The sequence below is a fragment of the Spermophilus citellus genome (assembly GCF_964194105.1).
Source record: "Spermophilus citellus genome assembly, chromosome: 4".
Classification (NCBI taxonomy): Eukaryota; Metazoa; Chordata; class Mammalia; order Rodentia; family Sciuridae; genus Spermophilus; species Spermophilus citellus.
Genome location: NC_138185.1, coordinates 21,420,518 through 21,433,122, shown reverse-complemented (window position 1 = coordinate 21,433,122; position 12,605 = coordinate 21,420,518). Strand labels below are relative to the sequence as shown.

The window sequence follows — 12,605 nt, the reverse complement described above, 5'->3', positions numbered from 1 at the left end:
CCAAGGAAGAAAGAGTGCTTCTTTTGATCAAGATCATCAGGGAAAGCCCTGGGACCTGACCAGAATGGGGAGTGGAGAAGGGCCCAGATGAGGCTGGAAAGGTGACCTTAGATGCCGTCTCAGGTGTGGGACATGAGGTTGTGGATGATAGAGAGTCGCTAGGAGATGCAAGATGGCGGGAGCTTTAGGAGATCTGTGCTTTAGGAGAGTTCCCTTGGCAGGTCAAGGAATGGGATAGACACAACAGGCAGATTGATTAACAATGGGCAGAACTGGGTAGGGATTTGGATGCCAAAGACAATGGTAGAGTCAAGAGAAAGATGTTAAATCAATAGGCCTTGGTGACCCATTGGACAGTCAGGAACAGGTCAAGGGTGGGGTCCCTGGGACTTCGGTTGCCCTATCTACTGGAAGAGGGTGGACTGCTGGAGAAGGAGGTGCTAAGGTTAGTATAGTTGAGTTGGAGGAACATGGAAGATCCCCGTCCCTCTTGTTTGACAGACAGCTGGGTCAGGGGAAAGGTCTGGGAGGTGCCAGTAGAGGTGAGGTACCAAAGGAGAGGGTCTATGGCATGAGGAAGCACTGGGGGAGGCAACTGAGTGTCAGTCTTTGGATTCAGAACTGAACCCCACTGGATGAAACCCAAGGAGCCACCCAGCTTTGAGCTCAGATTTTGGGGCTCCATCCTGGAGGTCTGGGCCTCAGCAAGTTGCCTGTGTGTAGAGCACTCATCCATCTGGGGTGCTCAGGGACTGACTGCTGTCTGCTGGCTGCAGAGGGACTGCCCTGGGCATGGTTCCAGCTCCCAGGGCCCCCAGGTGCATTGTGCTCTCTTGGGTTGCCTTAAACACAAGCCTCGGGCTGAGGTTGTGGCTCAGTGGTAGAGTGTTCGCCTAGCATGCATAAGGCACTGGGTTCGATCCTCAGCACCACATAAAAACAAAACAATGTGTCCACTAAAACTAAAGATACATAAATAAACAAATATTAAAAAAAAAAAAAAAAAACCACGAGCCTTCCCTCTGGGCACGGGGGCTCTCAGAGCAGCAGTTGTCAGACTGGCTTCCCTGAGGTTTAGTTGGTTTTTCTATTGGGCTAATCTTTTTTATTTTTTTTTGGCCAAGTTACATAAACAGTATCAACATGGGGTACCTTTGACATCAGATATCATTTTGAGTTTTGGTGGGAGGAGGCCTAGCAGGCCAGGGGAGGGGAAGCCCTCCTGCTATCTTGGGAAGATGAGGTCTTAGGTGCCTAGACCTGGAGGGCTCTCATATCTGGTGTCTTGTCTGGCTGGCTGGAGAGGACCATGGCTGATAAGGGAGTAGATAGGCGTCTAGGCTGGACCTTTGTCAGGGACCACCCCCAGCTGTGGCCCCTCCTTTTGGACAGGGCTGGGCCCCAGGGGACCTGAGTGAGTAGGGAAGGTCAGAGAGCAAAGCAAGCTGAATGCTGGGGGTTGGCAAATGAAACACAGAGTGAGATTTTTGTCTTTGAGAAGAAGTACACTACTTCCTAGTAGTCTTGGTCTGCTTTTTATTTTTCTATTTTAAATAAGGATCATGGCACCAATAATCACAGTGACTTAGGAGGTGACTGAGGCAGGCGAGTTTCAAGTTCAGGGCTGGTCTGGGCAATTTAGCAAGACTATGTCTCAAAAAAAAAAAAAAGTGGATAAAGATTAGGAGTACTGGGGCTGGGGATGTGGCTCAAGCGGTAGCGCGCTCATCTGGCATGCGTGCGGCCCGGGTTCGATCCTCAGCACCACATACCAACAAAGATGTTGTGTCTGCTGAGAACTAAAAAATAAATATTAAAAAAATTCTCTCTCTCTCTCTCCCTCTCTCTCTCTCTCTCTCTCTCTCTCTCTCTCTCCCCCCCCCCCCCTCTCTCACTCTCTCTTTAAAAAAAAAAAAAAAAAAAAAGATTAGGAGTACTACAAAACACTAAAACATTTCCTTCTCATGGGCTGGAGGCAGCAGGGTGGTGGGGTGTGTACACCTGAGTTAAGGGGCAGCCTCTCATGAGCCATTGCCACCACAGGGGACTTCAGGGCCAGGATGACCACTATGTCAAGGGTTTTGTTTTGTTTTGTTAATTTTTCTTTTAGTTTTTGATGGACCTTTATTTTATTCATATTATGTATATGTGGTATTGAGAACTGAACCCAGTGCCTCACACATGTAAGGCGAGTGTGCTCCACCACTGAGCCACAACCCCAGCCCTATGTCAAGTTTTTAAGAGAATCTGGGAGTTGGGCCCAATGTTGCACTGTAATCCCAGAAACTCAGGAGACTGAGGCAGGAGGATGACAAGTTCAAGGCTAGCCTGGACAATTTAAGCAAGACTCTGTCTGAAAAATTAAAAAATAAAAAGAGCTGGTAGAGCTTAATTAAAAAATTAAAAAAGCTCAGTGATAGAGCACCCATGTTCAACCCCCATACCCCCCCAAAAACACACACACACACACACACACACACACACACACACACAGACCTCCCCCCCCAAAAAAAGAGAGAAACTGGGAGTCCTGACTTAATGAGAAGTCTCTCAATTGTCTTGAATTTTTTAAAATAAACACTGTAGGCCAAGTGAAGTTTTCCTGTGAGTCGGACAAAGCCTGTGAGCTATAGTTAGTGTTCCCAAGTTAGTCTAGCTTTCTAATGTCCTTTCTGGCCACACCATACTGTGCGTTATCACCCAGCAGAGGAGAGGAACACTAGATAGAAACAAGCTAAATCGGTTCCAGATTTTCTCTGTCATAAGCCTGAGTGGCCTAGGGTAGACCTGTCTCAACTAAATCTTACCACAATGTATGAAATAGATAAAACAGAGCTGCCCCAGTGGCAGGGAGGCTGCAATCAGGCCTGAGGCTGCCTCTGGCCTCCCCCACAGCGGCACCTCTGCCAGACACCGCAAAACAGTGTGGTGACTGCCCACCAGCTGGTTGCTCTCTCCCCACAGCCCTGACATTCTATGGTTTGCATGGGAGGAAAAGAACAGCAGCCAGAAGGAGAGCTAGCCACGGTCTACTGCACAGCAGTCCCTCACGCACAGGTTGACCTGCCAGCCGCGGGTGCAGCCATCACCTTCTGGGTGCTTTCTGTGCAGGTTTGCCTGCTCATGGCAGTCAACCAGGGAGTGCATCATGATTTCCCTGTCACAGGGTAAACCCTGACCAGGAAAAGGAGGTGAACTCTGCCCACAACGTCACTCGACTGGGAGGTGAAGGCGCCAGATGCTACCTGTGGGACCCGAAGGATGGTTTCCATCCCTGGTGTCCCTGGCATGCTTCACTTTGCAAAATCCCTTTGGTCAGACTTGATTCCTCTAATCAGGACTCCTTTATCACCATGCAGGAGGCAGAACCATCTGAGCCCCGAGGTGCAGAGGTGACAAAAAAGCCCAAGGCTGCTGTTCCTTCTGCCAACAAGAGGCCCAAGAAGGAGACCAAGAAGAAGCGGTAGAAGTGGAGGAGCCAGGCGGGCCTTGGGGAGCCCACCCGGGAGTCAACATCTGTTTCCATTCTGCACCCCAGGATCAGGTCTGAGGTGGCTGTCATGCCCTCTGACCACAGAGAGCTGGACAGTCATGGCATCCCCAAGCTCCAGCTGGACAGACCACTACTTCCTCTTCCTGCTGCCTCAGTGGTGGTTTAGAGTCAGGGTCCTGAAAGGCCTGCCAGCATGCCCTGCGCTGAGAGGGTTTCTCAGGAGCCAGGTGAGCCCACAGTTACGTCTTCATATGTGATCATCAGATCCAGACAGTTTCCCCCGCTGTGGATTCACATTGGGTTTGGAGTCGTCGTCTCAAGCAGACAGGCACACCCTCTGCCATTGCTGTGAACCGCAGGTCTCCCTGGCTTGCTCAGCATCTTTGTTTCTGCTGTGTGAATGGAGCCAGGCCTCACCTGTGAGCTTAGGTCAGGACACCATGGCCATGCAATGATAGTCTCTCATTGGCTGCAACAACCAGGTCCCAAAGATGCCTGGTGCAAGAGTCCCAGAAGGCCTGAGCCAGAGGAACACCTGAGTTCTCCTCTAGCATGTGGAAGGGAATTGACTAAATGAGTTTATATTTCTTGAGCATAAACATTCTGAGCTCCTGAAATAGCAGGCTTGTCAATGTCAGACCAACCTGTTTTCAACCCTTCCGGACACATTCAAGGTGTGCCTTTGACTTCTACCTGTACCTCCCCCTCCCTGTCAGTTCTTTCATCCCCTGACCATTAAGGAAACGTTATTTGGGGAAGTAAAGGTCAATAAATGGTTCCATATGCTGAACCTGCCTGTGTGTTGTCTGTTGTTGAGGGAAAGGGAACACATGGGTCCCTGTTTTGGGAGTGAGGGAATGAGTGGACCCCCAGAGGAATGGGACAGTGTGGGGTGAAGATGGCTGGACAGTGGGTAGCTCTGATCAGTGTGGCTCTGCAGGCCTAGACATTCTGGAACAAGTTTTCAGGAAGGGTCCCGCCAACAGCTTTGTGTGGCCCTTAGTCATTGGAAACACTTGTGAATGTCTCTGGGTGTGAATTTCCACTCACTCCCTACGTGCCTTTGCCTGAGGAAGACACTGCTTGTCCTCTAAGCCTTAAGCAAGATCAAGTGCAGTACACTCAATGGCTTTGGGCCGGTCTAATCTCTGGTAAATAAAACAGCAGGCTCTTTATCATGTGCCAAATGCTTTCCCAAATATTGTCAAGACTATGGGGAACTCAGAGGACAAGCATCTGTCATCTTTGTAGAGACAGGAGCCTGAAGTCTGGGCTACCTGAGAATGCCAGAGCTTGGGCTATGACCCAAGTCCAAGGCCCTTTCATGGTGGTTAACAAATACTTAGCAATTGTTGATAGGTACCAGTGCTGCAAGGGCCCTGCTGTGCAGAGGCTGGCAAGGTCTCCTAGCATTGCAGGGTTCAGAAGAACAAGTCCAGGGACTGGTTCTGCATGACACAGGGCTGGTCTTGGCCAGACACTAGGCACAGAGTGAGGCTGCCCACAAGGAGCCTTCCCAGGAAACCCAGGCACACCTGGCCTAGTGGAGACAGGCACGTGAGCAGGCTTGGTGTGGGGAGTTCTCCAGCAAGGGCGGGCAGCAGATGCTGTGGGAGCTGCAGGGCATCATCTCAGACCTGGGGTCAGTCCAGCTACCTGGCAGGGCAAAAGTACCTAGCTGAGTCTTCAAAGACTCCTGGGAGTTGAGACCAGAGGGAAATTATGCCCAAAGAGTTGGGGGCCAGGCCTCCAGAACAGGAGCTTGTGTAGGAGAGACAGCTTCTAGCTCCCAGGAGGGCACAACTCCTCACATTGTCTCCTTAAAGGCTGTGCCAGCCAGCCTGTGGAAAGCAAGAGTGGTCTTCCTCTCTACCAGGCCTCATGCCACTTGTACAGTGGGCCGTCTGCAGCATTGCACTCTCTTGGCTTCCAGTACCTCCTCTCCTGGGTTTCTTCCTTCATCTTGGTTCCTCTTCATCAGAGCAGCCCAGGCCTCAGTCCTTGTTCACTTTGTTGTGCAGAAACCCCAGTCCCTAGACTTCTTCTCCATACTCCTTAGAGATTTCATCCAGGTTTGTGGCATTATTTTTATTTTTGCCGTGCTGGGGATTGAACCCAGGGCCTTTACTGTGTTATGCAAAGGCTCGACCTCTAAGCTACATCCCAAGCCCCAGACTCATGGCTTTAAATACTTCATTAATTCATCAGGGTTTTCCAGAAACAGAACCAGTAGGAGAGATTTATTGTAAGGGATTGGCTCTACATCTTGACTGCAACCTCAGGAAAGACCGTAACACAGAACAATCTAACTAATCTGCTCAGGATTCCCAAACAGCAGAAACTGTGACATGACATGCTGCTTATTGGGAGCCACTGAATTTTGAGTAGTTTGTTATGTTATAATAGGTAGTTAATACACGATCTTGGATAAGGTTCTTTTGTTACAGACTCAATGTTTATGAGCCTCCAAAATTTGTATCTGGAGGTGGGCCTTTTGTAGATGACTAGGTCATGAGAGTGGCGCCTTCATAAATGGGACTAGTGCCTTTATAAGAGACCCCAGAGAGTGAAGAGACAGCTATCTATGAAACAGGAAATGGGCCTTTACAGGTAGCAAATCTGCTGGCACCTTGAACTTCCCAGCCTTCAGAACTGTGAGAAATAAATTTCTGTTGTTTGTTGAAAACTAAAATAAGGGATCAGCTCAGGCAATTATGGAGACACAAGTCCCATGATCTATCTTCATGCTATAAATCCAGGAAAGCTGAGACTGAGGCCTATGTGGTAGATTCCAGTCCAAGTCCGAAGGCCTGAGAACCAGGAGTGCCAAGGGCAGGAAGAGATGGCTGCCACAACTCACAATCCGTCAGAGGGAGGGAGATTTCCACCTTCCTCTGCCTTTTTGTTCTATTCAGACCCCAAGGAACTGGATGAGGCCACCACACTGGGGAAAATCCTCTGCTTACGCAGTCCAGCAATTCATATGCTAATAGCTTCTGGACATAACTTCCCAGACACACCCAGAGATAATGTTTAATGATTTTCTGGGCATCCTGTGGCCCAGTCAAGTTGTCACCAATCAGTTTGCTGCCCTAATGCTGATCATTCCCAGACCTCTCAGTATCTCCTCTAGCCAGGTGTTGTGGCGCATGCCTGTAATCCCAAAGACTTGGAAAGCTGAGGCAGGACAATCCAAAGCTTAAGGACAGCCTCAGCAATTTAACAAGACCCTGTCTCAAAAATAAACTGAGGATATAACTTAGTGGTAAAGTGCCTCTGGATTAAAAAAAAGACTTGTCCCCTAAACTCCAGACTCATATATCTGACCTCCTCCTCAATATCTCCATTTGTATATCCAAGAGGCCTTTAAGGCAAATTCCTAATCTTCTCACCTGCAGCCCCAACCTGCCCTTCTTGTCCTCTCCTCTTAAAGAGTATCTTTAAATAGCAACAAAGACAAAAATATGTACTTGTGTGTGGTACTGGGAATTGAACCCGGGAGGATTTTCCCTCTGAGCTCCCAGCCCTTGTTTTTTAATTTTATTTTGACATAGGGTCTTGGTCTTGCTAAGTTATCCAGGCTGGCCTCAAACTTCAAATCCTCCTGTCTCAACCTCCTGCGTAGATAGGACAGTTGTATGCCACCATGCCAGACTAAAACTATATATTTTAAGGTATGCAACTCAATTTGAAATATGTATATGTTGTGAAATAATCACCACAATCAAACTAATTAAAATATACTTTACCAGATGGGCTCAGTGGCACTCCACCTGAAAGCTTGGCTATTCAGGAGCCCGAGGAAGGAGGATCACAATTTCAAGGCCAGCTCGGGCAAGTTAGGGAGACCCTGTCTCAAAGAGAAAATACTGGGGATGTAGCTCAGTGGGAGAGTGCTTGCCCAGTATGTGCAGTATGTGCAAGGCCCTTGGTTCAATCCCTATACTGCAAAAAAGAGAAAAAAAAAATCCATCACCTCACATAGTTACCATTGTATGTGTGTAGGTAGAACACTGAGGCTCTATCTTCTTAGAAAATTTCAAGTATTCAGTATAATATGTTAACCTATGATCACCATGATTTTATATATGTATATATGTGTGTGTGTGTGTATATATATATATATATATATATATATATATATAATTTATTTAATAAGGTTTTGTTTTCCCAAATGTATATTGGTTGGACCTATTCCTACATCTTCACCAATTTTTGATGTTAATTACGTGAGTTCCATGCTTTGAAACCAGTTTGAGAAGTCCTTTATGAGGAGCTTCCAGAAGTTTGCCCTGGCCGGGGAACTTTGAATCTTCACCCTCTCAGAGACCATAGCTGGGGTTAAAAGCTTACACCTGGGAACGTCCTTACAGAGTTTGTCATAAGTAGCTTTGTCAAACAAAATTAGATTGTTGAACTTGTTGCAAACTTTGCCTTTGAACCACTTCTTTGGTTTTGCCCCCAATCGGTTCATTGGGTCCTCGTCTTTTTTGGCTGACTTTCCAGCATCTTTCTTCTTCTTTTTGTCCTTGGGTGGCATTGTGAAGCTCAGCTAAGATCACTATGCTCTATATTTAGACCTATAAAATTTATTAATCCTCCATAACTGAAACTTTGTACCCTTTGACCAACATCTTCCCTTCCTGCAGCCCTGGCAACCACCATCTCTGATTGTATGAGTTTAACTAGTTTAGATTCCACATAGAAGTGAAATCGTACAGTGTTTCTGTGTCTAGCTTATTTCTCTTAGCACGAGGTCCTCAAGATCCATTTATGTTGTCACAAATGTCAAGACTTCCTTCTTTTAAAAGGTTGAGTCCGGGCTGGGGATGTGGCTCAAGTGGTAGCACGCTCACCTGGCATGCATGCGGCCCAGGTTCGATCCTCAGCACCACATACAAAGAAAGATGTTGTGTCGGGGGCTGGGGATGTGGCTCGAGCGGTGGCGTGCTCGCCTGGCATGCGTGCGGCCCGGGTTCGATCCTCAGCACCACATACCAACAAAGATGTTGTGTCCGCCGAGAACTAAAAAATAAATATTAAAATTCTCTCTCTCTCTCTCTCTCTCTCTCTCTTAAAAAAAAAAAAAAAAAAAAGATGTTGTGTCCGCCGAAAACTAAAAAATAAATATTAAAAAATAAATAAATAAATAAAAGGTTGAGTCCTAGTGCAGTGTTTGCATGTACTGTGTTTTTTATCCATTCCTCGGGTGATGGACATTTGAATTGTGTCTGTTTCTTCTCTATTGTAAATCATGCAGTGAACACAGATGTGTAAGTGTCTCTTCAAGGCACAAATTTCCTTTTCTTTGGATAAATACCCTGAAGTGGGATTGCAGGCTCACATGGTAGTTCTATTTTTTATTTTCCGAGGAGCTGTTTTACTGTTTTTCATAATAATTGTACCAGTGTACATTCCCACCATCAAACACCAGGGTCCTAATTTCTCCACATCTTCACCAACAATTACCTTTGGCTTTTTCCCAGTAACAGTCATTCTAGGTAAGCAGTGTGAGCTGATATGTCTTGTTTTTTTTTTTTTTGAAGGGGGTGGGGAGGTACTAAGGATTGAACTCAGGGGCACTCCAACACTGAGCCACATCCCCCGCCCTATTTTGTAATTTAATAGAGACAGGGTCTTACTGAGTTGCTTAGTGCCTCACTTTTGCTGAGGCTGGCTTTGAACTCATAATCCTCCTGCCCCAGCCTCCTGAGCTGCTGGGATTATAGGCTTGTGCCACCATGCCTAGCTCTATGTCCTAGTTTTGATTGACATTTCTCTGATGATTAATAATGTTAATCATTATTTTCATATAACCTATTGGCCATTTGTATATCTTCATTGGATATACAAGCCTTCCAAGTCCCTGGGGTCATAGGTGTGCACCACTATGCCTGGCTCAGAATGTTTTGGTTTGATATTCTCCTTTTTAATTTTTATCTTTGCTGCCAGTATTTTTAGTGTCATATCCAAAAAACTGTTGCTGAAGCCAATGTCAAGAGGCTTTTTTTTTAAAAGTACCTTAACTACTGACCCACATCCAGTCCCTTTTTATGTTTTATTTTGAGACATGGTCTCGCTAAGTTGCTTAGGACTTCACTAAGTGGTTGAGGCTGGCTTAGAATTTGCAATGCTCTTGCCTCAGCCTCCTAGAGCCGCTGGAATTACACAGCTGGTGTGCCACAGCATCCAGCTGGTATCTTCTTTTAATGTTTTCCCTTGGTTTCTAGTGAAGTTGAACATTCTTGTTTTTATTGTCTATTTAGGTTTCTTATAAATCATCAGCAACTTAGCAAGACCCTGTCTCAAAATAAAAACTGAAAACAGGTGGGGATATAGTTCAATGGTAGGGTGCCCTTGGGTTCAGTCCCCAGCACTGAAAAAAAAAAATGGTGGGGCCTAGTAAGGGGTCCTCGGGCCTTTGGGCGTGGCCCTCATTAGAGAAAACTGGTCTCTTGGAGTGAGTTCTCATGAGAGCTAATTGTTGCAAAAAGCCTGAGCCTGCTGGGCATGGTGGCTCATGTTGGTAGTACCAGTGACCTGGAAGGCTGAAGCAGGAAGATTGCAAATTCAAGGCTGGCCTGGGCAATTTTAGTGAGACCCTGTCTCAAAATAAAAAGGGCACAGTGGTAAAGTACCTCTGGGTTTAATCCCCAGTACTGAAAATAAATAAAAACCCGAGCCTGGCCCCTGAGTCCCCCACTGGCTTCCTGTCTGTGATGTGATTGTGACCCCAGGATTCCCATATATGTTCCCACCATGATGCCACTAGCCCTTACCAGAGGCCAAATCAATGGGGTCACCCAGTCTTGGACTTACAGCCTTGACCTGCTGATTAAGTAGAAACCGCTTTTCAAAAAAAGTAGCCTATGTAATCTTGAAGCCAGCCTCTGCAATTTAGGAAGACACTGTCTCAAAATAAAAAATTTTAAAAAAAAGGACTGGGGTTGTGGGGCTGTAGTTCAGTGGTAAAGTGCCCTTGGATTTGATTAGTGACTAAATATTGCATGGATGCACAGGCACTTTACATCCATGGTTTTTTGGGGGTGGGGCAGTACTAGGTATTTAACCTAGGATTGCTCTACCACTGAGCTACATCCCCATTTTATTGTACTTTATTTTTTAAGTGTTTTTTTAGTTGTAGAGGGACACAATACCTTTATTTTGTTTATTTAGTTTGTTTATGTGGTGCTAGCGATTGAACCCAGGGCCTCACGCATGCTAGGCAAGTGCTCTACCACTGAGCCACAACTCCAACCCCCTCATTTTATTGTTCATTTGTAGACAGGGCCTCATTTAATTACTGAGGCTGACCTCAAACTTGAAATTCTCTTTTCTCAGCCTCCTGAGTCCCTGGGATTTCAGATATTCATTACTATGCCCAGCTACATACATGACTTCATTTAGTCCTCACAATGTCCCAATGGGGTTGGTAACATTATCACCATGAAGATTCCTGGGATTAAACTGGACTGCCAGACTGCAGTGTCCACTCTGTTTCTTCCATTTTTGCCCTTGAATTCTCAAGGGGGATTCTGTTGGGTGAAGAAAAAATCAGGCCTAGGTGTAGAGGTACCTGAAGGGCTAAATTACTAATGGTAAAGTTAGGCTCATCGATGAGGAAGAGACTCTTAGGTGGAGATTTCTGTTTGTTTGTTTGTTTGTTTTAGAACCTGGCATTGAATTCAGGGGGCTCAACCACTGAGCCACACCCCCAGCCCTATTTTGTATTTTATTTAGAGACGGGGTCTCACTGAGTTGCTTAGCACCTCACTTTTGCAGAGGCTGGATTTGAACTTGTGATCCTCCTGTCTCAGCCTCCCGAGCTACTAGGATCACAGGCGTGCGCCACAATGCCCGGCTTGGAGTTTTGTTTTTATCTCTTTACTGAGGGGACATTCACATACTCTTGTGGTTTCGGTCAGAAATGTCCTCCCAAAACTCACGTGCTGAAGGCCTGATCCCCAGTGTAGCAGTGTTCACAGATGGGGCCTTCAGGGGTGACTGGATCATCATCAGTGGGTGAGTCTGTAACTTAATGGGTCACTGGGAGGTGGGCCTCGTTGGAGGAAGCAGGTTATTGGGAGCCTGCCTTTGAAGAGTGCATTTTGTCTCTGGCCCCCCCCCCCCTTCCTGGCTACCAGGAAGTGAGCAGCTTTGCCTCATCCTGCGCTCCCTGCCATGGGTTCTGCCTCACCACAGGCCCCAAAGCAATAGAACCAAGTGACCAGGGACTAAAATCTCTGAAACCATGGGCCAAAATACTCACTTCCTTCTTACATTGATTTTCTCCCATGTTTACCCAGTGTCCAGTCCCTGGAAAACACCAATCTGCTCTTATTCTGGATACTTTATATCAATGGGATACAACATGTGATCTTTTGTGACTGGCTTCTTTCATTCAGCATAATGTGTCCAAAGTTTATCCACGCTGTAATGTGCCTTAGGATTTCATCCCTTTTCTTCTTTCCCCCTGTGTTCTGGGGATTGAACCCAGGGCTTCAGGCACGCTAGGCAAGCTCTCCACCACTGTGCTACCCCTCAGCCCACTTCATTTCTTCTCTGAGCTACATACTGTTCGTGTGTGTGTGTGTGTGTGTGTGTGTGTGTGTGTGTGAATGATGGAGTTTTCTAGAATGTAACTAGGTGAGTTTGGAGCCAGACAGCCCCACTTTAGATCTAGAGGCCATGGAGACAGAGCTGTCACCAGGTGAGTTCCAGTTTGCATCTTTGATTTTCCATCCGTCAGTTGAGATCATATAACAACCTTAAAGGGCTGTCGTAAAAATTGGACCTACTGCGTCTATGAGGTGCCAGGAGCATAGTGGGTAATTTATAAGTGGTGGCAGTGCTATTGATTATTCCATCAGGGGCAGATGTATCATGAAACACACCTTCTCGTTGACTGTGATCCTGACTTCCATGGAAGACATGCATGTCCTAAGAGCCCTGTCCCGACCAGTCCTGTGGACCAAGGTTACCAGAGAAGCCTGATCCCCAATGTAGCAGCGTTTACGGATGGGGCCTTCAGAGGTGACTGGATCATCATCAGTGGGTGAATCTGTAACTTCTGAGCTGAGCTTATGCTTGATGTGTGTGTGTGTGTGTGTGT

At 46.7% G+C, this 12,605-nt stretch overlaps 1 protein-coding gene across 4 annotated transcripts in view; it reads left to right on the top strand.

Moving 5' to 3' along the window:
• MANBAL (mannosidase beta like) overlaps positions 1–4,283 on the top strand; it is a 28,795-nt gene extending 24,512 nt beyond the window's left edge. For all 4 annotated transcript variants that reach the window (XM_081292421.1, XM_081292424.1, XM_081292422.1 and 1 more), the window contains exon 3: positions 3,360–4,283. In XM_081292421.1, the coding sequence (XP_081148547.1) occupies positions 3,360–3,467 (108 nt within the window). In that variant the 3' untranslated portion in view covers positions 3,468–4,283. The remainder of the gene's footprint in view (positions 1–3,359) is intronic.
• Positions 4,284–12,605: the final 8,322 nt, after the last annotated feature.